Source organism: Nothoprocta perdicaria, unplaced genomic scaffold (assembly GCF_003342845.1).
Source record: "Nothoprocta perdicaria isolate Ctin4 unplaced genomic scaffold, notPer1 scaffold_446, whole genome shotgun sequence".
In the NCBI taxonomy this organism is placed as follows: domain Eukaryota; kingdom Metazoa; phylum Chordata; class Aves; order Tinamiformes; family Tinamidae; genus Nothoprocta; species Nothoprocta perdicaria.
In genome coordinates this window covers 241331-266785 of record NW_020455695.1, presented here as the reverse complement: position 1 = coordinate 266785, position 25455 = coordinate 241331, and the positions used below count along the sequence as shown (strand labels likewise).

The 25455-nt window shown below is 50.9% G+C and overlaps 2 protein-coding genes across 2 annotated transcripts in view; both read right to left on the bottom strand.

The window, feature by feature from the left end:
- Positions 1-275: 275 nt before the first annotated feature.
- Positions 276-2077, bottom strand: LOC112953462 (sulfotransferase 1 family member D1-like). The gene is made up of 7 exons (XM_026046513.1): positions 1879-2077; positions 1665-1790; positions 1475-1572; positions 1266-1392; positions 1043-1137; positions 767-947; positions 276-667 (listed from the first exon to the last, which is right to left on the bottom strand). The coding sequence occupies exons 1-7, from the start codon at positions 2021-2023 to the stop codon at positions 555-557; spliced, it is 885 nt and encodes a 294-aa protein (XP_025902298.1). The 5' UTR covers positions 2024-2077; the 3' UTR covers positions 276-554.
- A 1439-nt stretch (positions 2078-3516) lies between these two features.
- SLC20A2 (solute carrier family 20 member 2) overlaps positions 3517-25455 on the bottom strand; it is a 42426-nt gene continuing 20487 nt past the window's right edge. Inside the window, exons 3-11 of the mRNA XM_026046518.1 lie at positions 21898-22038; positions 20644-20729; positions 19015-19111; positions 17197-17313; positions 16299-16502; positions 14759-15347; positions 10103-10288; positions 9325-9409; positions 3517-4632 (exon numbers count right to left, since the gene is read on the bottom strand). Of these exons, the coding sequence (XP_025902303.1) occupies positions 4468-4632; positions 9325-9409; positions 10103-10288; positions 14759-15347; positions 16299-16502; positions 17197-17313; positions 19015-19111; positions 20644-20729; positions 21898-22038 (1670 nt within the window). The 3' untranslated portion in view covers positions 3517-4467. The remainder of the gene's footprint in view (positions 4633-9324; positions 9410-10102; positions 10289-14758; positions 15348-16298; positions 16503-17196; positions 17314-19014; positions 19112-20643; positions 20730-21897; positions 22039-25455) is intronic.

The window sequence follows — 25455 nt, the reverse complement described above, 5'->3', positions numbered from 1 at the left end:
CGAAGGACAGAGCCTTTGGCTACTAAACTTGTGCAGCTTTATGCAAGTGTAACCCAAGCTCTCGGGTTACACTCCCAAGTGTAACTCCCACGTGTCCCAAGCTGGGACAACTGCACCTTTCGCCCCGGGGCAGCCGAGCACGGGGGTCTATCGGCAGCTGGGGGAGCTGCGGGTGCCAGGGCTGCTCGCTGCTTTAGCCTCTGTCTGCAGACGGAAGCTCCCTCTCTCTCGCCGTCACCACCACGCTTTATTGCCAGAAGGGAAAACAAATCACTGCTCATTCTCAACATTGCACAAAATCGCGTGACACGGCAAGGTCAGAACCCAGATTTCGCCAGCAGGGACAGCCCTCATACAAACCCAGGATAGCTCCCCAGTGTGGTGAGGGACATGAATCCCAGTCTCCACCTCTGAAACCGGGAGCAGCAACACCCAGCACCACAGCAGGGGGGAAACCCACCTCTTATCCCCACGGAGAGGGGCCCATGACGTGCGGCAGCTCCTGGGACCCCCAGGCTGGGCCGCCCGGGGCCGCCGGTGGTTTCACAGTCCCCTCATATCTCCATGCGGAAGCAGAGTTCAGAGTCCTTCATCTGCTCTTTGTAGTGCTTGTTGAAGCGCTCGTTCTGGGCCACCGTGAAGTGGTTTTTCCAGTCCCCGGTGATCCCTGGGAGAGGCCGAGAGAATCAAGCAGCCGTTACCACAGGGCGCGCTGCGGTGGCAGCGCAGGGCGGCGGGAAGGGCAGCGCGCGGCACGGGCGCCCACCTTTCCGCATGAAGGGCGACAGGTTGTGGTCCATCACCCACTCCGGCAGGGTCTCGTAGTTGGCGGCAGAGTTCTTCTTCATCTCCTGGAAGGAGGTGTGGTGGACGATCTTCTCCACCAGGCTCTCAGGCAACTCCTTGCCCAGGAACCGGGCGACCTTCTGCACTTCGGGCCGGGGGTCCTGTGGAGGTGGGTGCCAGGGAGGCAGGTAAGCTGGCGGGGGCCAGGGTGCCCCCCAGCCTTTCTCCCCCAACCTGCCACCCTCCTCACCCTCACCTGCTTCATGTCCTCGTAGAAGAGGTAGAGGAGCCGCTTCTCCTTCCTCTTCTCCCACCAGTCCTTTACGTGGCTGTACCAGGACCCGTAGGCCACTGTGGGCCATCAGCATGGGAGGGAAGGCATATTTGGGGTTTAGTTGGGCCCTTGGATGCCAACCTGTGACCACCTTGTAGGGTGAGGGGGCTGCTGGGGACAGGATTTGTATCTGTTTGGCTCTCACCTTTCCCTGCCATGAAGTTCTGTAGAAACTCCTCCTTTGTGCCAGGGTCAGGGTGTATCTTCGCCATCTGGTAGAAGTAGTAGTAGGAGACGACCACGTCCTTGGGGTTGCGGGCAACGTAGATCACCTGGGGGCAAGCAACATAGATCGGGGGGGTGGCACACTCTGATGCCCCCCCATGGGGCGCCCTGGTCTGTGGCAACCCCCACCTTGCAGTCCTGCTCCCAGAAGGACTTGGGGAGCAGCTGGACGGGCAGGTGGGTCTTCACCAGGCGTGGTGAAGGCATCGTGGCCAGCAGCTCGATGCCTAGTGGGTGAGGGGGGTTAGCGGGGCGAACACTGCATGGGCTGCCCCAGCTTGACCCCAGCCCCACACACAGACACCGCCACGGGACCCACCGCCAGGCATATCGGGCACGCTCATCTCCAGGAAGGGCACCCGTTTGAAGATGGCATCCCGCTTGCATTTCTCCACGTTGCCATCATTGTAGATCATGTCCAAGATCTCGCTGAGCCACGTGGTGCCTGTAGCGCGACAGGAGGGATTCCCAGCCTCCAGCCCCCTGCGCCAGCCACCCTCCTGCCCTGTCCCATGCCCTCCGCGGCCACTCACCCGACTTGGGGTAGGTGCAGATGAGCAGGTCATCCGGCCGGGCTTGGAAAGCCTCCACTTGCGGCCAGGCCTCGATGAACGACTTGTAGAGGGGCATGCCATGGAGCATGCCCAGCTCTTGCCGGACAAAGTCTTCCCTGCCCATCCCGGCTCGCAGAGCTCCGCGCCCGCGCTCGCCCACAGAGGTGCTGGCCCGGGCTGAGGAGCTTCCTGCGGAAAACACGCCTCCCGGCAAAGTCCGCCCCGCGACACCGTGCGTCCCGCCCGCACCCAATGGGGAGGGAGCGCTGCGCCCAGCGCGTCCCAGTGGGCAAGTCACGGCAGCCTCGCTCCCACCGGCCCAGGCCAGTGCCAGCCCCAGCGGGGCACCCGCGGTCGCTGGATCCACGGCCCCGCTGCCTCCTGCTCCTGGCACACCCGCTCATTTTGGGTAATGATTAATGGACCCCCGTCTGCCTCTAGGTCTTCAGCTGTGTTCATGAGCTGACGAGCTGGTCAACGGCCACCCGTCCTACCCGGTGGCTGTCACTGTTTATATAACCAGGCTGGGGTTTCGGAGCGCTTCCACACCAAGGGCTGCAATGCCATGGAGGCTGGTGGTTACAGGTCCCCAGAAGGTGGGGAGTTTCCCAGATCCCTGGAAAACCAGGAACGTAGATTCTTGGAATCTAGGATTTGGGATTCCTAGAAAGCAGCTGGAGACAGAGGGCCCCTGGGGCAGACACACACGGCTGGGAAGCACAGAGGCACTCGCTGCTCCTGTGCTCCGGTCACAGAAGAGGAGCCAGCAGGGCAGGCAGGAGCAATGCCGGCCCCACAGCAGAAATAAATGGTCTTCGTTTCAACAGAGCCACCCAGAGCCCCAGTTTAGCATCTCAGCCCAACCCCAACGCCACGTGGACAACAAACAACGACTACCAGGCAGCAGGATTTGGCCGCCCCTGGCAGGGAAGCAGCTCTCTGCCTTTGCGCCGTTCCCCACGGGCGAGCAACGCTCGAAGAAGCCAAGAGGCAAACAGTGGTAGGGGCTGTTTATCCTTTTTATTATAAATTTAGTATGAATGACCAATGGAAAAGTCACAATGGAGTACCAAGAACGTTTATCAAAATTTTAGCAGCATTTAAACCGTAATAGATTCCCAAGCTCATCCTGCCACCCCTTTGCCCTTGCCTCCTCCCCAAGAAAGAGTAACCCAAACCCCAACGGGCTTTCCAAAGCGGTGCAGGGGACGTAGCTGGCCTCTTCCCAAGGAGGCCGCCCAAGCCGCTGGGAAGATTTCACCCCAAATGCTGGTTACCACCAGTCCCCATTCACCCGGGGCCAGAGCCCCGTCCCCTACTCACGACGGGGACCGGCAGCGTGCGAGGCTGCTGGTAGGGGTTAGCATGAGAAGCGCCCGGGCACGCGGCCCCAGCGGCCTCCTCCGTGTCCTCGCCGCAGCTCGGGTCACTTTGCTGAGCGTGGGGCTGCCCCTGCGCGGGCGGCACCGGTACCGCCGGGCGCGCGGAGCCGGCGCCGGCCCCTCTGCTCCTGCCCTCATCCCTCAGCGTCGGCGCGCGGCTCCGACGCGGACCCTCCAATGCCACTCGGGTACCTGAGATTGCGTGGCTGTGACGTGCGGCATTAAAACAAACAGGGGAGACCGGTGAGGGTCCATCCTGACACGGGAACGGACCCTAGGACAGCGGGAGGCAAAGCCTTGTACGGGGAAGGTAGATGGTGAGCAGCGGGATGCTTCAAACCACAGAATGAAGCCCGTACACTCTAGGCAAACGTGGACAGTAGTGTTATGCCTACTAGGTAACAAGAACAAGTTGAACTAACTCCTCTTTTGTGTCTTTTTTTTTTTCTATTTTTTTTTAAGTTAACATGAAGACATGAACAGTACTTACTCTCCCAGCGTCGCTGGTGGCAGCGTAGTGAAAACAACTTTAAATTAGAGGTGGGGAAACACAACACACGCCCACACGTGTAGACAACAACATAATATTGGCAAGCTATTCCCCTGCTTCTTTGGTACTTCCTAAACTTTCTTATCCAAAATATATAAGGGAAATGCACCATTTAAAAGTTACCGTTTGTAAGTATTTACAAAGCCATAACCATTATGCTATGATACACAAAGTTCAATATGATATGAACAGAGTTATTTTATGAAAAGCACTTCTGCACATTTTGTTCCAGTATCTTAATAGCTTTAAAAAAATTCATGTGTTACGCAGTCCTGTACCTCGCTTCTTCTTATATCAAATGGACAAGAAACATTTCCTAATCCATACTCTTCTTCAAAAGATTAAAAAATTGCCACCAAAATGATACACTATTTACAAATTTTACTAAATATTAAATCCTAGGCAATTATCTTCACCCCACTGATAATATAACTTAGGCATTGTTACCTACTATATGCATATATATTTCTTTAATACATAAGAAATGGCACCACATCACCATGTCACCAAGATGACACATTGTTATGTACAGTAGATAAGAAGTTAGATGCGGAAGATGAATCCCGGGCGAGCGGCCCCGGCCCGGGAGCGCTGCCGCTGCGGGCGGCCGCGCGCCGTCCCCGCGCGACGCGGCGCTCACACGAAGGGCAGCACGCCGTACACGAGCAGCGCCATCACGCCGGCGCTGAACAGCCCGGCCACCGGCACCGTCACAAACCACGCCAGGAAGATGTTGCGGAAGAGGCGCCAGTCGACGGCCTTCTTGGAGCGTATCCAGCCGACGGCCACCACGGAGCCCACCTGGGCGGCGCGGGGGAGAAAGGGCAGGCGTGAGGCGCGCGGCGCGACCCGCGGCGCCCGCCCCGGCCAGGCCAATGCCAGTCAGCTGATACGCAGCGGCGCTGCCACTAACCGGGGCGCTCAGGGAACGCGGCCTCCGCGGGCCGGGAGGCCGGCATTCCCACCTGGCTTCATCCCTCTGTTCCACCACGGTCCCTACGTGTCCTACCAACCCACCCCAATGCCCTGGGGTTGACTCGGTCCTACCAAGCCACCCCAATGCCCTGGGGAGGACTCGGTCCTACCAAGCCACCCCAATGCCCTGGGGAGGACTCGGTCCTACCAAGCCACCCCACTGCCTTGGGGAGGACTCACTGGCAGGGCGGTTGGGAGGATCCATGTGCTCGGCCGGGGAACAGGGGAGCCCCAGGACTTTTCCTGCAGGCATTGCCACGGCAGCTCAAAGGCGAGACGCTGCGCGGCAATGGCCAGGCTACAACCTAACTGCCTTTTCCAGGGGAAAGAAGCGGGGAATTTCCAGGGCTTTTCACTTACTGACCTCAGAGGTAAAGCCAGCATATGAGTTCTTAGGAAAGAATGGCTGGGAAAAGCTTTGGCAGGGAAAAAAAATGCAAAAAAATAAAGGGAAGGGGGAAATGAAAACACTGCACTGTCTACCCTGGAAGTGGCATTTTGTGCCATTAGCCAAAAAAAAAAAAAAAGCACATCCACAAAAAGTGAGGCAGAAATCAGGGCAGCTCCAACCCAGCAAGGGCAGGAGCAGCAGGAACCGCAGCAGGAAGCTGCCGCTTGGACGGGGTGAAACTGTCCAAGCTGGGGCTCCTCTTCTCGGGGGGAATTTCGGTTCCTGCCTGCCCGTTAGAGGACAGGCCGCTCTCGCCAGGAGCAAGTGACAGGACAGGGATATTTAATCCTCATCTTTTGTTGACACCTATTTAACTTCTGACTCCGCCCGGGAGATTTCGTTTAAGGAAAAGGGGCTCTTTGTTGGAGTCTCTGTTGCTCAGAACAAGGGAACACTGAACTTGCTGTCCCTGTGAGGCTGGAAAGGGGAGCCCCAAACACCAGGACAGAGCAGCAGAGCCAACGCTTTGAAGGTTAACTTCAAAAGCAGGTCTAAGAACGGCCGTGAAACTACCCGACACACTGCGCTTTGCAGGCTCCCTGAAACCCGAGGGAATAAAACTGAGGGCTTCCTTCTTCCCTCCCCAAACCACGGGGCCATTCCACTTGACCCAGGATGGAAATCTGCTCGGTAATATTTAATCTACCTAAACCTTGAGCTGCCAGGAGGCTAAGCTGGGCATAGCAGGTGAAGGGCTAAGCCTGGCTCTGCACGGTGCGCAGCTCGCCACAAGAGCAAGAGGGGCCCCCTGTTTCTGAGCATCCCAAAGGAACCCCAGGGCACCCGGTCGGGCTCTTCCGCAGCTCCTTTGCCAGAGGCTGCTGTGGATTTGCACGGTTTTGGGCCCGCCTGATGTGCTGCAGCAAAGGGAACTCACTGCTCCGCGGCAGGAAACCACTCCGAGCCCCTCCTGAAATTCCAGCTGTATCAGCGATGATGGCATTGGCAACGTGGCTCAAGTGTTACTGAAGTTTAGTTCATTAAACATGATTTGGATGGACTAAAGGTTAGGAGGGTGGCTAAAATTTCCGGGGGAAGGAACAACTAAAGCGCTCGCTCGCCTCTGAGATGAGATCTACTTAGAGCTGGGGCTGAATCTGGGGCTCAGGATTGCCTTCAGTGTGCCCCGCTTCGCCGCGCCGCTCCGGAAATGCTCCCGTGCAGGAACGTATCCGAATAAGATGCAGAAGATCTGAATTCCCTAATGGGCACACGGATACTCTTCACACCCCCCCAGAGTAATAACAACAGAACAGGGCTGACAGGGTGACCTCAGCAAAAGCCGTTTCTGCACTGGAAAACGTCTAACTCCTGCAGTCTAATTTGCTCCTGATGTGAACGTATTAAATCTACCGGCTACAGCTGATTTCTAGATCTCACATACTGGAATAAATAGCAGACCCTGTCCGGTAGGTTCAGTACTGATCATCTGTCCAGCCAGGAAGCTTTTGTGGGCTGCTTTAAACTAGGCTAAGATGAGTCTGAGACATCTTGCCCACGTACGTGGTGACACACGAGTGTGACACCTTTAATTTCGCAGTCACGTCTCCAAAACTTGTCTCTATCTGTTAGAGAAAAAGGAGCTGACAGTCCAAAAAACAGAATTACTCTTTTTTTTTTTTCCCCTCTGCAGGGGAAAATTTAATCCTATTAAAAAAAAAAAAAAAAAGTCACCTGACAAACTTGAAGCACATGACTAGTATCAAGGACATTTGGGTTGCATAATCTGTCCCTAAAGAAATGAAGGGGAAGGCCTTTCTTTTTGTTCAGCACAGCACCGAGAGCGGGCTTGCTGCCACGTGGTTTATGCTGCGCCTTGTTTGGCATCGGTTTATGTAGAACCGGCCTCACCTCAGCCCTTTCACTCGGTGCTTCCAGCAGCACAACCCCTTCTGCTGCTGCTGGGGACCCTGCGGTCGCTGCTCCCCACGCGTCTCTGCCGAACGCAGAGCTGTCAATGCTTCTCCAGAGCAGCATTTCGCCACGGAGCAAGTGCTTTTCAGTAGCAGTTTTTATTCCTTTACTCCCTCGGCCCTTGGCCAAAGCCGTGAGCGCAGCTTTGCCGCTCCCTGCGCCAGCCCGCGGGGATCCTGCGGCTCCACATCTTGTTCCGCCGGGCCACGGAGTCGAGCCTAATAAATAACGTGCCATCCCGGAAGGGCCTAATCCGATTGCCAAGTGGGCCTTCCCATTAAGGACGAGCCACCTAATTAGAGGCAGCAGGCACAGGCTTAACTGCATTAACTGCATCTACCAAAGTAGTGTTTGAGAGAATTATTCTGTTCTCTGGAAAAGAGCAAGCCTTGAGCTGCCTGCAGTCGCTCCGTGCATTTTAATGCAGCCCTCCCGGTAGCTCGTGGCTTCCGAGTCATTTTTGATTCTCAGTCAGTCTCTTTGGTCTGCACCAAAGGCAATTTCGTCTTTGGTGACGGCTGACGGCAAGCGCAGCGATTCAGATAATCAAAGCTCTATTATTCTCCCTGGCTACTAATTCGGTGGGCATTTGTTTTACAGGCAGCCTCTGGAGAGGGTTTTTTTTTTTTTTTAGAGTGGCTCACGTTGCTTTTTTTAAGTTTTCATTCAGAGGACCCGGAGTTAGGCCAACGTCGGCTGAGCCTTTCGGAACAGCTCAGCCCTGGCTGCCGCTCAAAGAGCTTTAGAGCCGAGTGAAGAAATGGTTTTGCCAGAAAGAAAATAAAGAGAGAGGAGCTTTCTGAAGAAGCGTTTTCCATGAGAAAAGGCCAGTGCAGCAAAGCCCGGGCCCTCCGCGGGCCGTGTGGATTTCACTGAGGCTTTCCCTGGAAACCAGGTCACTGTCACGTTTCTGTTGAGCATCTCTGGGGAAGGGGGGTTTGGACTCGGGAGCTTCCCGGGGAACAGGATTCCAATTCCCACTATATCCAGTGCCACGTTGCCTACAAGCAACGTAAACTCAGCGCTTTTGCCAGCGCATACGGCACGGTGTAGCACAGGGACAAACCCTGCACACTTCCCAGCCTGCCTGTCCTACAAGCCGGGCTTTTTTGCTTGTAAAAACAGTCCGTTTGGAACAAACTAGGCACTTACAGCAGCCAGGTTCGCTATAATACTGCACAAAAGTGAGGACGAGTGGAAAAGAGAAAGAAGAGAAAACCCAGCACCGTATTAGCTTAGTGATGCAGCGAGAGTTTTCTAAAATAACAGCACCGGCCGCATCGGCGTTATTGGAGTACGAGCTCTATATTAGTTGAGGGCGACGAGGAGAGGGCCCGAGCCGCTCCCGACTTTTGTGCAGCCGCCCTGGCTGCTGGCGGCGGGTGCCCCGAGCTCGGGGGGCACCGGAGCGGGGCGCGGGGCACAGTGAAGGCAGCCCGCGGCCGTGGCGCGGCGCTCGCGCTGGGGGACGGGGCGCCCTACGCGGGGGAGGCACTACGGCGATCACTGCAAACTCCAATACCTTGCAATGGGTGGAGCTTATGGGGATACCCACATTTGAGGCTACAAGTACCGTTAGCGCACACATTACTTCAATGCAAAATCCACTGTGAAGAAATAAAAATAAAAAAAAAAGAAAAAAAAAAAAAGAGACAGATGGAAAACCTGTAGTACAAGAGTTATATGCAGGAAATCCCATGCCATGCACTTGTCACGAAAGTGGAGTAGTAACGGATGGATGGTGCACAGCCTCTGCACAGGGGAGAGCTGCTACGGAGCCAGCCTCAAATGGCACCTTCAGAGGAAACCGGCGTCTCCGCGTCCCGGCCATCCCCTGCTTCCCAATGGAGCTCCGGGCTCGGGCAGCGGGGCTGGCCTTGCCCCGCAGCCACGGGGGCCGCGCTCCGGTTGCTGCCGTGCCCAATGGCCGCAACCTTCCCGGGCCGACCTCGGGGCCCTTTTGGAAGGCTTGCTTTTCCGGAGGCCGCTGGGGACGCGGGAGGCCCCTCCGCGTAAACGCTGGCGGCGAGCGGCGCCTTCCCCCTCGCCAGGTTTCCCTGCCTGAAACGTGCCATTATCGACTGGTCTGAGCAGCACGGTTTAGGATGGGTAGTCCAGCCTGCCTCGACCGCAGGCGCTCGGCAAAGGCATACCTTGCAGTGTGTAGTACTGACTGGAAGTCCAACATTGGAAGCTACCACAACTGTGAACGCCGAAGCCAACTCAATAGTGAATCCACTGCAGGAAGCATAAGAGAACACTTCACAATCACTCTTTGCATCCGCTCCGACTGATACCATGCAGTGCGCCCAAGTCTTACCCGGTTCTTCTTCAGCGCATTATCTCCGAGTGACTTTTGTCACAGAAATAAGGTAAGGGAGCAAGGAACTGCTGAGCAACGGGAGCGGGACACCCGAGTCCCCTGCAGGGCACTGGCCGCATGGCTCACTGCGTCGGGAACTTCTACTGCGCTCTACGCTGCAGTGATTCAGGCCTAATTAGTCATTTGGTTAAGCAGCAGCAGAGGTCCAGTGTGCATTCAAGACAGAAATAACGGTCATGAGGATGGATGTTTTTAAAGAGGCTGGAACACACAGAGGAAGGCACCGTAACCTCGTCACTTCCAACTGCAGCAAGGGGACCGGCACCTTTCGCCACGTTAATCAGGATGGCAGCAGAGGACCCTGCTCACGAGTAGACCTCCACGCCTCAAACCCACTCTGTTTTACTTTACAGAGATTACTTTCCTCTTGCTTTTTTTTTTTTTCTTTCTTTTTTTTTTTTCAAAGAAAGATGGGGAGGTCAGAGCAAAGTCATCCTTCAAATCAAAGCGAAAGCCAATGCAGCCAACAAAACATTAAGAGCGGCAGTTTCTCAGACTAACTTCACACAACGGGTTGGCACGGCTGCAACGGCGCGGGCGGCACCTACCTCGACGGCGTGATTGGCGTGAGGTCTTTGCCCATCGTCTGGATGACTCTCCTCCCCCAGACCCAGAGCCCCACGCAAATCCCGACGCCTCCGTAGAAGAGCAGCCAGACGGGAGTCGATGCCTCTTGCATGACACCGCCTTGGTCGTAGATAAGCCAGAGGGCCACTAGGGGACCGATGGCATTGCTGGGGAAACAAGAGAACAACACAAGTTAACGAACAAAATTGTCTTCTCAGGCAGGAAGATACAAGCACTGTCTGGTCCAAAACCCCTTAACTCCCGGAGATGTCATCGGAATGCAACTGGGAACGTCACTTAATCCTCTGTAAATGCACACGCAAAGCTGGTTTGACTGCATCAGAGAGGACTGCTGGGTGACACGGAGCTGGCAAAGCCCTTTCCACTGCCCTCCTGCTCCTACCTGGAAAAAAAATGGTAAATTAGCAGCGCTGAAGGCCCCATTGCTAATGCAGGGCACGACGCGAGGCAGCGCCGCAAACATCAGCCTCTGTCTACGGCAGCACAAGAAGGACAGAGCAGAACCGCCACTCCAGGCCACTCGACAAGGCTGCAACCTGACAGGAAACTTCCCTCCCTACGGGGAAAACCGATGAAGGAGACCAGGCCACGACCTGCCTGCCCTGGCCCCAGACAGCGGTCCAAGCAAGGGACGTCAGTAGCACCAAGCTGGAGCAAACGGATTAAGAAGGAATTGCCCCCGATAAACGCACAACAAACCGGCATTCATGCTGCCCAACACGCTGGAGGGCTTAAAAATGTTGTTTGATACGAAAGCAAATAATTCTTATTATTTCTGAGTTATTCTGAGAAGATGCTCTAATTAAATCCGTGTGCTAACAGGAACAATAGCATCTAGTGGGTCTGAAGGCAATGGGGAGCCTGAAGAAGAAATAAATATATTTTAAATACAGAGTGATTTTCACTAGTAAAGATACTTTAAGATGCTGGTCTGATTTGGGGCTTGAGTACACAGGAAATGTTGTGATTTTGTGAATGCAGAAGTGCAACTGCAGTAGGTGGAAGTCCACAGTTTCTGAAGGCGAAACCTACTTTGCCTTGAAGGAAGAAGAGATACTTCCCTGATGATTTTCTAATATTTTTAATCTACTCTGCAGCACTGTGGCCAGCATTTGTAGGTGTGTATCAAATTATTTGCTTCTTAAAATACTTCATTGTGCATAGAGAACAGCTTCTTTACCTTCAAATGAAGGATGCAGAAGGCAGCTATGTGTAAGGAAGAATAAAACATTCACTAGATGAACAGAGTGAAAACTGGGCATTTCTCCTTACCCTGTTTTCTGACACAGTAACAACCTCCCTGTTGAAAACAGGCAGTTAGTCCAGCCCAGATTTCCCACCTACTCTGGAGAGATTATGTATGGATATCTGAGAGTCCTAATATAAAAGACAGAAACAGCTCCAAAAATTACAGCCTGAAACTACTCTTTCACACTAAAATCCACTTTTAACTATTTGCAGTGTATTTATTTAACTATGTGCAAGTGCTACCTCTGTGAATCAGCTGAACTGAATCCTCCAAAATCCGTTGCTATCCAGATGATCTGCAAAGGTGCCTTCCAACCTTAATGATGATTGTGGAAAGCACCTGGTTCCTGAGCAGCAAAGAGCAGGATCTTCACGCTGCGGATGCCAGCTAGGAGACACGGTCACCGGCCACCGGCCACCCTGGGGATGAGGGAGGGTTCACCAGTGCCGAGCGCAGTGTGGGAGAGACACAACGTGCCACAAACTACACCAACAAAAAGCAAAGTGGGGGGAAATGCCAGGTACGAGGTTTGCCTGAGGATCGTCTGTGGTTAGCAGATGTTTCCTGCTGCTGGAAGGACCTACAGAAAGGACCTCAGGTCTCCAAGCTCTGCTCCGGGCCGTGTTCTTGGTGCCTTGTGGCTGGTTTGGGCAGGCTTGACGGGGACGCCGCGCTATAAATAGGGCCGGCTTCTCCTCTCCCCTGCGACACAGATAGTGTTACCACCAACAACAGAAAAACACGTTCAGCTTTCAGGAGAGGGCCTTAAAATTACCACTGTGGCACACGCACACGCTTTTGTGAGAGATTTCTATGTGCTTTTGGGTCACAAGCTCAGGTTTTTATAGGTTTTCTAAAGGCACCGGGACCACAACTTCCTTTTTTTGCTAGCAGAAAAGGAGGTTTTTAAGCCATCGAAGGACGCCCTCGGCTGAGGCGCTCCGTCCACACCGTGGACACAGGCGAGCAGAGCCCGCGCACAGGAACGCGGGGGTCTCGCTGCCAAGCCCTGCCCGGCGAGGGCGCGGGGGGCAGAACCCACGCTCGGCAGCCAAGGCTGAGCACACGAGCCACACGGTGTGTAGAAACACGGGGCTGGGCAGAGCTACCCAGAGAAAAACCAGCAGGTTTTGATCCGCGCCATCGTTCCCGCATCACCCCGTGTTGCCTGCCCAAACCCACGGCAGGCAGCACAGGCCCTGCGGGTGAGCGCGACTCCCGCCGGTATTTTCAGAGAAGAGCTCCGGGCCACGGGTGCAGATAATCCCTGGGGAGCGGCGGGGCTGGGAAGCTGGCTCGGAGCAGCCTGGGGAAGCTGGCGGCGCTGCGCGCGTCACGCTCCTGGCCCCTGCCTGCTTTTTCCATGCTGCCCTTCCTGGGGCCCTCGTGCCGACCTTGGGCCGCCCCGCGGAGACAGCACTGCGGCGCTCCGGGATTGGGAACCGGCTCCGTGTTACGGGATTGGGAACCGGCTCCGTGTTAGGGCCTGGGGCGCTCCGAGGGGATGCTCCAAGTCGCCCAAATAAGGACTTACTGCAGCTCCCTGTTTTCCTTTGGCTGTGACTTCTCCGGCTAGGAACCCGCCTGACGCCAGGCCCCGCTGCCAGGATCAGCGACTCCAAAACCAGCCCGTGGGCAGGAGCAAAGACAGCAAATGCCAGAGGCTGCTGCCCTCCCTGCAGCCACTTCTGATGGGGAAGGCAAAGCACCGCCCTAACTTCCTCAGCTCCCAAGCGTGAGGCTGGGGAGTGAAACCAGGGAGATTTCCCTATCATTCCTTGCCCTCTAGAGTGCCATCCACACTGTGTGAGACACTCCACAAAGCAGGGAATATTTCTGTGCGGCATCGCTGCCTGGAGCTCAAGTGTGTTGTAAAGCTGGTCAGCTGCTGGTCACCATGTTCATATCAGCTTTTAGCTTGTGCCTCTTCCATCCTTTCACCTATTTCAGTCCTTTCAAGGTTCAGGAGCAACCAGTTTGAAGAGAAAGAAATGGGAAACACTGCGAGGAAAGAAAGTTGGAAGGAAAAAGCAGGAGACACGTCCAAAGAACAAGATGTGCACGAGGTGGGAGCTGCCCTGAAGACGTAAGTGAGGATCTTAAATCCATATATAAGGAAAAGCCTGGAGATTTGATGGGTCCCTCACCAAAGACTGTTTGAGAAGTGAAGATGTTGTGGTATTATTGTGGGATTATTATATGTGTGATTCTGGGATTACAGGATGGGCTCCCTCAGCATTAACAACTAGCTAGGAAAGTCAGAAAGGTACCTGAGTGTCTTGAAGTGTCTTGATTATTAAAATGTCACTTCAGTTCTTCAGATTCAGTCAAAAATGGTGAGAGCACCTCCCGAGTGCCAGCTGAGAGATAAGGAATTGGGAGGAAAAGGGGGGACTAACCGTCAGACCCACATCTCTCCTCCCCTCAGCCTCAAGAGGCAACCTTGAGGGATACAAGAGAAGAGACACTATTGCCTAGAGAGCATCACGAGGGGCTGGGCAGATGCAGATAAACGTGCCCAAGCCCAACGACCTGTCAGCTGTCTGAGTCAATATAAACATGAGAAGATGCTGGGATGCCAAACACAGGCCTCTTGCAGGATAATCCTCTTGCTTTATTACTGGGAAACGATGCCACAGGGTTCAGGGACAGCGGCACTTAAGCCGAATGAATTCACTGGCTTCCTCCGTGAGAAATAACAGAGCAACTCAGGGGTGAGAGTAGCTCAGGATCAAACTGTCCTAGACCCTTCTTGTGCCCTAGACAAGTTCAGGAAAAACGTTGAGCACAGGTTGTGTGAGGGCTGCAGCAATTGAAAGGATGTTTTGCACTCTTCTACTCTAAGCAACGTGATGAAAATCAGCTATGGAGAAGAACAGTCAACATCTCCCATTTTCTGATGCATTTGTCTCTGATTTGTAGCAAAAATAGGCTGGGAGTTCTGCAGGACATGGACCGTCTTGTTTGTTTTCACAGCAGTCAGCGTGTCAGGGCACTGATCCCTGGGAGAAGTCTCCTGTGCTCCAAAGCTTGCCAAAGTTAAACCTGAATTCAACTAGTTACTCCACAATCATTTAGCAGACACTAGAAAAAGATGCTACCACTGAGAAGAAAATAAACCATAGGTTGAGCGGCATAATAAACCATTAAAAAAAATGGTTTTTGTGTCTAAGCTTCAAATAAACTACAGGTTGAGCTCACGCAAAACACCAGGGCCACTGGTGTATCTTTGCTAACACAGTGCTGATTGCCTGCAGAACTGAAAGTCTTCGCCAGCTCTTCCAAAGAGTGCCAAACCCTGCTCTAAACCCTGCAAGGGAGAAGTGCACTTTATAAAACAACTGTTTGTGAGATCTCACCCTCTTACCTGACATCATTACCTCCATGGGCAAAGGATCCAAAACAGGCCGTTAAGATCTGCAGGAAGTGGAAAAGCAGATGGACCTGAGACGTGTCCTTCTCTTCCTTATCCTCCTCCACAGGATCCTCCGGGGGCCGGTTCGGATCTGCCAGCTCCGAGGCCAACTTCATTTCCACTCCTCCCTCCTCCGCCTCGATCTCCGCTTCGGCCACTGCGTTGCAGTAGCTGGAGTAGCTGTCGTAGCGAACGCGCTTCTTAGAGTAGGAGACCGTGTCCCCCACCAGCTTCTCGCTGTCCTCGGGCGTTGACGTGTCGGCGGCCTTGAAGGAGGAATGCACAGGCATGCCACAGATGGCAGCTGTGTAGCAAGTGTAGCTGTTGTTGCGGCGTAACAGTTTATAGTTGTTCTCTTGGGCGGGCCTCTCGTCGGTGGCCCTGTCCAGGTGGATTTTGTGGAGCAAGTCTTTGTATAAACCTGAGTCCTTGTGCACAGTGTGATACACGTGGCCATCGCTCCTCATGTGGCCGTCAAAGCTGAAGGTGCCGTTGGAAACAGGTGATTTCACCGAGGTGTGCGTCATGGAAAAGGCTCTTCCTGAAAAGGCAGAGCGGGAGAGGTGTTATTTCTAGGAAATGAAATACAGCTACGTGTTATTTTTTTTCCCCATAAAAACACAGAAAACAAAGAAGTTTAAGCTCTTCAAAATATTTCCTCAGCTGTGCAAACACCTCGCATGTCTCACTTCCACTAACTTAATCATACAGTTATTCCCACCAAGTAAGTTTAACATAAAGGGATACTATAGAACACATATCACAGCTAAGCCGATATTCCTGGAGGAACTGTCTTTCTCACTTATTATTTTTTTGGATTTCAGCTGTGCAACGTTCAAACTTCCAGGGGGGAAACACCCGCTCAAAGTGGCCTCCTCTTGCGAGGCTCACTTGCCTACATTGAGCATCCACTAATTAAATTGTGGGGTTAGCAAAGTGATACCAAAATCAACAGACCTCCAAATGCATGAAGTGATCCCACCACGTAAGAAAACAGAGAGTTGTGTTGCACATGAGCATGTTTTCTATATGTACACGCTCCAAAAACTCTGTGTGAGGTTTTTCTAGTGGACACGCTCCAAGTGGCCATACAGCGGTCCTAACCACTCTTACCCTAAACTCTTCATCTTCTGAGGGAGCACACTAATCATTTTTCTCTGAGTTTAACTCCATCGCTCAGCAGTTTGTGTCCTTTCTGTTTTTCCATGGCTTAACAGGATGGAAATACCATTATGGATAGAAAGAAAGCGTTTGCTGTTTTCAGCTGTGTCTAAACTTCAACTACAGCCAGACAGCATGCAATCATTTTTAAGTCTTCTCTAGAAAATTCCACCTGTAAGCATGAATATTTTTCAACAAGTGGGGAAGAAGGATTCAAGCAGAAAATCCCAAACACTAACGCACTTTTTAGGGCAGAAACCCTCTTGCAATAGGAAGCCCAAACAACAAAAAAAGGAGAAGAGAATCCCTCTGTGTTGCCTTAGCTCCTTACCATACGGTACCCGGGGATGGTTTCCATTCGCGATGTTATCTGATGCCCCAGCAGCTTCTGTGCCTGGGCCAGTGAGGGGAATTGTGCTCTCGTCGGCTGCTTTGGCACCAGGAAGCTCTTTAAAGACCGGCGTTTCTTCATCTTGAATCTTATCGAGGCTTTCATCTGATATCCTGGACAGTGCAGCATCTTTCTTTAACCGACCTACGGAAATAAGCGCATTGTAATTTTAAACCCAGCCTATCTGTCTCGCCGCTAATGTTTCCCATGTTTGCATAAACAGCACAGATCCGTGTGGATAAAATAACACGGTTCTGTTTCATCGGTGCTCTTTATTTATTTCTAACACTTACCGGCAGGGAATTTCTTTGAGAAAGGGCTAGCACTTCTTTGTGTTTTCCCTGAAGCTCACCAAAGACGGTAACTAAAGTAAAACACGCAACTTCTGGTGTCTTAACAGAAACAAAAGCTTTTCTCCACAGTGCTTTTAATACTGTATTTGTGGAAAATAACAAAGTAACCAAACAAAACAGTATCAAGCTAAAACCTGTGATCCGGCCAACTTTACTGTAACGAAAAGGAAGACGGAGCATAAACATTCGGAGAGATATTTTGTCTTTAGCAGTTCCTTAACAAAATGTAAACCGGATTATATTACAGGATTCGTTTCCCTCGTTCCAGCTACATGTTGGAAGAGCTAAGCACTGAAGTGCCTAAGGAGGGTTTGAATTTCCACTGCTGCAGGTTTTTAGGAACAGGCTACACAAATACATGAGGAACAGTTTAAATATATCCTGCCTGCAGGTGAGGTAGGGGCCCTTTCAGGGGCCCTTCTCATTTCAGAATGATTTTTTGCCACCATTTCACATCAACAGTGTTTCATCAGCCAGCTACTTACTTTCTATTTTTCTCTTCATCCATGGACACACAAAAATCCAAACCAAGACAGCAAATATTAAGGATACACCGATAGATATGAGAGCAATAGCCCACATTGGCAGTACCAGTCCTAGCACTGTGAAGACATGGAAAAGAAAAAAAAAGTCAAATAAACTGTAAATTAACACAACTAAGTTATAGCAAGCAGCAAGCAACAGGAGAGTAATTTTTTAATTACCAGGAGGTAATTTTTTAAATATATGTGCATCAGTGTAACCTTCAAAGGCCTGGTGGACACGTGGACATCTAAAGACTGAGTCCTCCAGCTCTCTGCTACCATAATGCCCAGTCCATGGCACAAATTCAACCTCAGGGCCACTAAACCACATGGGCAATATTTTTATATATCTAATGCCTAATAAACAGTGTCGCCTGCTAGGGTAAATATTTACCTGACCTTTGCTCTCATCAAGAAACTTGAAGGTTAGTTTAATCTAGGCCATTATCTGCCTTTGATAACAGTTGAATGCTTCAGAACTAAGGTTTCACTCCTGCAATGCACAGTCATGAAAATAACTTGTATCCCTGTAAGTAATATCCCCCAAATTCCACTGCCTCAACAGGGTTCCTTGCTCATGCTCAATTAAACCAGGAGGATCAGGCTCTACACGAAGGATGAACTTGGACTTGGGCCGTTCAAGCCTCCATACAGCTGCCCATCCTGAAACCCTCCTGCTTAATTCGTACGTGCAAGTGCCCTTTACAAACTGCTAAGCTGAAACAAAAGGGACATTAAGGATCTTATTTCATTTATTTGGCCTAATGAGTCACTGCAGAGTGCCTGGCCTACTTCTGCAGCACAATTAATGAGGAAACGTTGGTTATAGAGCTCATCTGCTGCAAAACGTTTTAGATACCTAACCAATTAGGGGGTCGACTTAAGAGAAGGAAATAGTTGATTTATATTCCCTTCAGAGTGGGAACTTCTCAAGTCTCACATTAATTTCAGTAATGTGGTCCATCAAGCAGAGTCTACTGAGTGCATTTATCTAGCACATCTAGTACATCAGGTTTTAGAGAAAACAAATTCCCATTCCAAAAAGGTCGCTTTCTAAACCTGCGTTCATAATTCAGGGGGTAATTCAGAAGTCTGTCCTCAATAAATTTGTTTCCTGAACTCTCTCACTATGATTTAGTGTTTAAACCTACACTGCCTAAATGTAGTCCCCAAAACAAGAGGCCCCGTGTCTTCTTGCTGCGTTGCGGCACAGCACCCAGATGAACACCTGGGGCTTTCCTAGACCCATCTACATCCCATCCAAGGGAGAAGAGGCGCTAAATGGATAGACAGGCTCGAGGCTTCTTGTAATTAAAGGGAAATAAAGAAGTCAAATTAATTAAGAGGCCCAGAACAGCAACTCCGTTATATCCACGAAGTTCCAGCAGCAGGTGCCTGAACTCAGGAACTCCCCCTCTAGCTGGAGCTGCGCTTGCCCTCCTAGATGTTCATACCTGAGAGCTCAAGGTGTGCTCTGCTCCACGAAGTCAAAGCCGATGCTGAACTACGTCCCCTTTCCTCTAAAAGGGGGAAGTTTTGCAGTTGTCACCCTGCTACCAAACCCAGGGATCAAAAAGCAGGTGTCAGGGTGGGGGAGTGGGTGCAACTCTCTGATTTCTACCCCTGCTGGGGGCCACTTGGGGATTTCTCCCCGTGCTAATTCTTGGCCTAAGAAAGGACCATGCAGCATTTAGAGCTATTTGACAGGAGACCAACAGACCTCCAACAAACACAAAATCCACGAGTGCCCCCGGCTCGCACTGGAGGCAACTCCCTCACCTGGCGCCCCAGTGAACATGATGGAGAACACGTTAATGGCTATCGTAGCAGCATAAAACACGGGCAGGGCACGGAGGCCGTTGGGCACGGGGTCTTCCTGCATGGAAATCACAAAAAAAAAAAAAAAAAAGGAAACATTATTAGGATTTACTGGGATAAGTGAGTGCTAGACAGGTGGAGTTTTCATGCAGACATGGAGGAAATGATGTTGAGCTGTTTGACTACCCTGGAAGCCACAGTGCTGGACTCAGCAAGAGCAGCACGGGAACGTCCTGGGGACTGTTCCCACTGACCTGTCAGTGGGAAGCAGACACACAGGCTTTATTTTTCAGACTGCTGCAGACGGGCTGGGTGACCTGGAGGCAAATTTCCTTCGCTGAGTGAGTGCTTCCTTATCTGCCCTGTCTCTGAGACGAGAAGCTGCCTCCTCTGTGTGACTGAGGGGTGTTTAACACGACAGAGCCCTGAAAATATTTTGGCAGGGGGCCTATGAACACTAGTGCAACCAGGCAGTTGCAAATCCACCTACGTAACCCCTCAGCACCTTGGCATTTTCCACCAGACAACAGAAACACCTGATGTATTAAGGACGTGAAAAACCAGCTTGGGGGACACAGGCCATGCGGATATCTGGCTGCTATAGCATGGGATTTGGAACAAGGATTTCCTAAAATGGAGGCGTTTGAATGTCGCAGGTTGTAGGGAAGTTTTCCCTCTGAAACGTCTCTCCCATTGTGCGGCTGGAGTCGCTTTATATTCAAAGCTGTGTCCATTTATATTTATCCTCTGCTTTTATTGCTGACATTTATTTACATCAGAAATAAAGGCTGATGCAGCTGCGGTTATAGGTGGTGTTATTTATAGCGAAAGAATTAATCCCGTGCCTATTTAAGTTCCCCAGAGAACTGTTATTTCATTGCCCCTTATTTTAGGTCTTTGTCATGTGCTGTACCCCCCAATTTTAGCAAGTTGAACGCTATGAGAGAAATGGGAAAGGAGATAAAAGAACTCTGGTTTCAAGGCCCCGCTGAGAGGCAAAGAAAAGGGTCACTGAACTGGAGCTACAGGAGCTGATGTTACCTCAAGGCTGCCCCTTTTCACTGCGGTCACTGAAACCCACTGATTTCTCACTGGTTTCTCAAAACCCTCAGAAATTCACATGTCTGTCTTCTATTTCCTGACACGCTAAAGCACCAAAGCTTAACATTTCAGCGCTATTATACACCCATTAAGACATCTCCCTGATATGGCTATTTTGTTGAAGTGACAGGCAGAATCACTACCATGAGGTTAAGCCAGAGCTAACAGGTTTATACTAAGGAAGTTGCATTCTTAATATATCATCTTTTGGTGAAACACAACCCACAACATTAATTAGCTTAAGAGGCACTTACAGAGCAGATTCTAAGCCTGAAAAATCTGACAGAAATATCTGAATCTTTAGAACTAAATACAAATTTACTAAATTTGTAAATACACTTTTTACTACATACAGTTCCAGTGGCTATGAAAAATGCCCGTTCTCCTGTCCAGAAATACTTCCAGCCCAGTGGAAATGCCCGCACTCGATGATGGACTAAAACACAGCCTTTATGACAAGCATTCATTACAACGGTGAGATGCCTTTACCTTGTTTAAAATGAAGAATCTAATCAGCACAAAGAGCACTCCGGACATCAAGCCAGATAAAAGCGGGGAAATAAACCAAGAGGCAACTGTGTTAAAAGAGAAAGAACATAACATGAAGTAAATAGCATATCTGTGTAACAGCTCAGTAACCAATGGATAGTGAGCAATACATTTAAAACAGTTCTTGCCCGACAGGGATGATGCCCTACATGTTTATTCGTAACTGGTCCAGCTCAACTTCCACTAAGGCTGGAAGTTGAAATTGAAAAACATCAATTCAGAAGGTTTCCAACTCATTTTACGAGTTAAGAAATCACATTCATTGGGAAAATCTCTTCTAGGTTGCTGCAGATTGGGGCAATCCCTCTAATTTGCTAATCACCATGATTCTGAATAGTGCAAGTACATGGAGAGAAACTGCCTTTAGGGGGATGCTGTGCTGGCTCAAAGAGCAAAAGCCTCCAATTCCAAAATGCCACAGAAGCACCAGCCGTGGTGAGCAACACACATCCATTTTTGCAGGCAAGATCTTCAAGCGTTCCAGACTGATTTAGCTGAAGTAGGTGGCAAAACTCCCACTGCTTGCAATAAAACGGGATTAGGGCAGCGCTCTGGAAGTCTCACCCAGGATGATTTCACGTTGGCAGCGCGGCTAGCAGATTGGTCCTGCCATCACTTCAAACTTGCTGCCTGCCTCACTTGGCTCTCCACAGCTCCTCCGCTCCAGCTCCATTAAGGCTCTATTGTATTTCAGCGCCTTTGCCGTGAAATCCGTTTAATCCCAGGCTCAGGCTGTCACTTGGGTTACGAGGCTCCCAAAACAACAAGGGACCTCCTTCAGCTCCCGGCTCGGCTGCGCTGGGCTCGGCAGTGGGAGGCTGGGATTTAAACCCACGCTCTACGGCGAGCGTTTGCTTCCCGCAAGCAGGTGGGTGGAGAAACACGAGTGTGGCCGGCACAGGAGGGCCAGTGTTGTTGGCTAGTGAGGAGGAGGAGGTTTGTGCTGCCCCCAAAGGAATGGCTAGTGAGGAGGAGGAGGTTTGTGCTGCCCCCAAAGGAATGAGCAGAGGAGGGATGTCACCTTTCAGCATGGACATGACGCACAAGCTGTCCCAAGGAGCCAGATTTGCCTAGTTTCTGCCTTCTGAATGACAGGATTGGGCTGGAAAACACCTGAGGCAGGGAGTGCTAGCACCACAAAGCAAATTCCTGTGGCAGGTTCTGCAGGCTACTCCAAAAGGAAGCGGCAATTACCGATCTTGACGAGCTGCATCCACTGAACGCCCTGCGTGCCGATGGCAACGAGGGAGAACCCGATCGTGGCACCTACGATGCAGTGGGTCCCCGAGATGGGCAGCTTCAGGAAGGACGCAATCAGCTGCCAAACTGCAGAACCTGGACGTGGAGGCACAGGGAAAGAAACACCAACCATGAACTGCAGCAGCAATCATAATGTCAGGCAGAAAATTCTTTACCACATACCCACATTCTTTTTGTTTTTCTTTTTATAAGGGCTGCCTACACGCTGCATGCGCAGCAGAGCCCCAAAGAGTGTTTTGTTCATGTTCAGTCTGCCTCTACAAGCAGACGTTAAAAAACGTATGAGCAGCCCTGCCACTGCGTCTCGTTTATGACTTCTGATGACTAACGGCGCTTAGCATCGCACGGCATTAGGTCCATTTTGCCCCTTTTTAGTGGCTTTCAGTATTTACAGCCCCACCTGGCTGCACTCTGCAACGAGCTTGGAAAACCTCATTTGTGAGAGCTGAACCGGGAGTCCTGGATAGAGAGAGGTAAGAAAAGAGGGAGTTTTGAGTTAAGGGAAAACAAAACACGGAGACAATTGAGAATTCACAAGGGACAAACCGTGAACAGGACGGAAGGGTGAAGAAGGAGCCACCAAAACAGCTTGTCACCCTCGAGGTCTTCACAGCCAGACAAGACTTCCCTTCCACTGCTCTCTAGATTGGCAGGTTGCTCAGTTCATAAGGCAGTGAATACACACTATTCACAAAATTCCCTTAATTTGGGCATCCACAGCAACAAGAGCTGACTTCCTTCTCTAATATAATCCTCCACTTGGAAATTAGGACAGGCAAGAGTCTCAATGAAATAAATTGGAACAAGCCACCGACTCTGTGCAGAAAATAAACTCCAGTCCTTCCTGGATGATCAAAACATAGACCTACTTTAGAGGCTGACAGTCCATTACTGTCATCATCTGATTTTTTAGCTTCCACAGTTATTTAGACTGATAGAGGAAACTGCAAACACTACCTAGGCTTATCTCCAAATGCCATCTCTGACTGTTCTCCAGCAGATGCGGTTCCTTGAGCTTCACTTGACTTTTCAGCCCCAAACTGCTTGGTCTGGGTTTTATATCCAAAACTGATTTTGAGGTATATAATCGTGCTAACATATGTATATTTTTTAATATCTACTCTGCATTCTGGGCAATTCGGCTGCTAAAGACCCCATGGAAGGCACTGGATAATCCCACTCCTGTTGATTCAGGGATCGAGGTGATCTGATCTTGCTGCTTTTGTCATTTGCAAGAGGCAGGGAATGCTCTGGTCTCATGAGTCTGTTTCTGATGGGTGGCCAGTGTCCTCCACAGCAAAGATGGACTGGGGAGAACAGAGAGACTCTTGCACTGCCTTTCTTTGCACTGGTGAAGCCCAGGGCTGCAGCTCTGGCTTAGCGTACTCATGGAGCAGCCAAAGGTATCCTTGGCATAAAGGAAGACGCTCCCTTAAGCTATCCAGGATATTGGGGCTAATGGCCTACGAAGTAAGACCAATGCCTGGTGGCACGACAGGCATCCTAGGGAATGGGATGTCTCCCAGACGGGCGGGAGGGTGAAGCAGAGATGACCCAAGAGCCTGGTGGGTGAGAGGAGCTGGGGGAGCAGCTGCCAGAGCCCTGTGCAGGGGGCAGGAAGAGAGAAATTAGGACCAGAAGGTCCTTTCAGGAGCAGCTTTGGCTGCAGATCCCAAACAGTGACAGATCTTCCATTACCAGAATGGGAGAAATCAGTGTCACGCTGCTGTCACTCGAGGGAGATTTCATTTTCTGCTATTGCCCATATGAAGAAGTCTGCACTGGGCCAGCATACAGAGCCAGATCTAATGTATCTTCTGTCATCAGCATGTGAGGAATCCAAGGCCTATCTATAAAAACGCTTTACAGACTGGTCTAAGCAGGATTTGTCACTTTAGACAAGCTCACGTACGATCAGATTTCCACCTTATAAATACCAAGTGGCTCAGCCCTGCCAGGCTGATTTGCTGGCATCAGGTACAGCTACATTTGGAAGCCAACCAGTCGGTAAAGCTGATCTCCCCTGGGATACCATCCCAAAACAACCGGTCCTCCTACCGCCGTTGGAAACTCTGGATCAAACAAGGAGCACCTGCTCTTTAATTTACTGGCCTCTCTCCTCCCATTCTAAAATAAAAATAAAAACACTCCGTGACCTTTGACGTGAACTTAAGACCGGCAAGTGGAAGTGAGGTGAAAGATAAAGCACGTGGTAAAATCTTCAAAAACAAGAAGGAACAACGAGAACAAAGAGATAAGTCAGATAAATAATTACAAATTTCATATTCTAAATATTAGGGGAAATGCATCCAAGCTGCACAGCTGCACTTTACATGTGCAGAGAAGGTTATTTTTCCTTTCCTGGGTGGGTGGGGGTGACGTGGGGAGTATGTAGCTATTTCTTATTTAATTAATTTAATCTAGACAACAAAGAGAAGAGCCGGAAAGGAACCAGCAGAGGATTGATAGGACTCTGTGTGGTCTGGAAAAGTTCAAGGAGGCACAGAGGAAAACAGGGCAAAGCACAAGTTAAACCAGAGCGGAACTTTCTTATAGAGCTCGCAGCGCCCGGGTCCAGAGGCCTCATCAATGGCAAACATCATGCTAAAATTCCTCTTTAACGTAAAAAGTGAACGTTCCCTTTGCTCTTTTTTTTTTTTTTTTTTGGCTAATTCCATTGCAAGAGACACGGGGAGAGGGGGAAAGGGAAGCTGAGCAAAGGAGAAACAAGAAGAGAAAACACAGAGGGAAGGTCAGAGAAAACAGGGGAGGAAAAACAGCGAATGTCCAAGGAAAAGCTGGAGATGGAATTGAGACAAGCTGAATCCGCGGTTCGTTACTCGCGATTAATTCAGAGATTTAAAATGTGGAATTTATTCTTAATGCCCTTACTGGAGGAAGGGAATGCAACCGGTCATGAAGTTCACACGGGCTTATGTAAATACACATGCAAAACTGTTGTTTTCTTTGAGCTTCTGGCCAGTTGCCTCCGCAGGGGGTGGATCTGAGACTTCAAAAATTTGTCCACACAGGCTCAGGATGTCAGAAATAGAGATAAGGAAAAAGAGCCTTCCTACCAAGGAGAAGGCTTAAGAACGTGAGGGTTGGACGCTGCAGGCCGCTCGCCTTGCAATGGTGCCTGCTGTTCCCCTGCAAGCACCACTGGAAACTACAGAAGTATCCTTAGCAAAGGCTGACGAATGCAAGTGCAGCAGGGCTCATAAATCCGATAATAAATCTAATAAAAGCCGTTGGGAGGCTGGCAGGACTAGGCAGAAATAGGGAGGTTGTGTGGACACAGGAAGGCGGGGTATTGGATCTGCCATGGGTGCAAGGGACCCCTCGCTTGGGCTTCCCCTTGGGCAGTGGAAACATTGGCCTCTTGCTGCCTCCTGCCCTTTCAAAGCAGCGTTTGGCTAGGGATGCTTACGGGAGCTCTCCAAAAGCTCACCAAGCTTCTGGGACCTAAGTAAAGAATAAACACCAAGACTT

Coding starts and splice junctions, on each gene's coding strand:
- LOC112953462 (XM_026046513.1), bottom strand. CDS start 2,023: ATGGGCAGGGAAGACTTTGTCCGGCAAGAGCTGGGCATGCTCCATGGC. Junction 1,573..1,664: donor CGTGCCCGATATGCCTGGCG/GTGGGTCCCGTG, acceptor CTCACCCACTAG/GCATCGAGCTGCTGGCCACG. Junction 1,138..1,265: donor GAACTTCATGGCAGGGAAAG/GTGAGAGCCAAA, acceptor GATGGCCCACAG/TGGCCTACGGGTCCTGGTAC.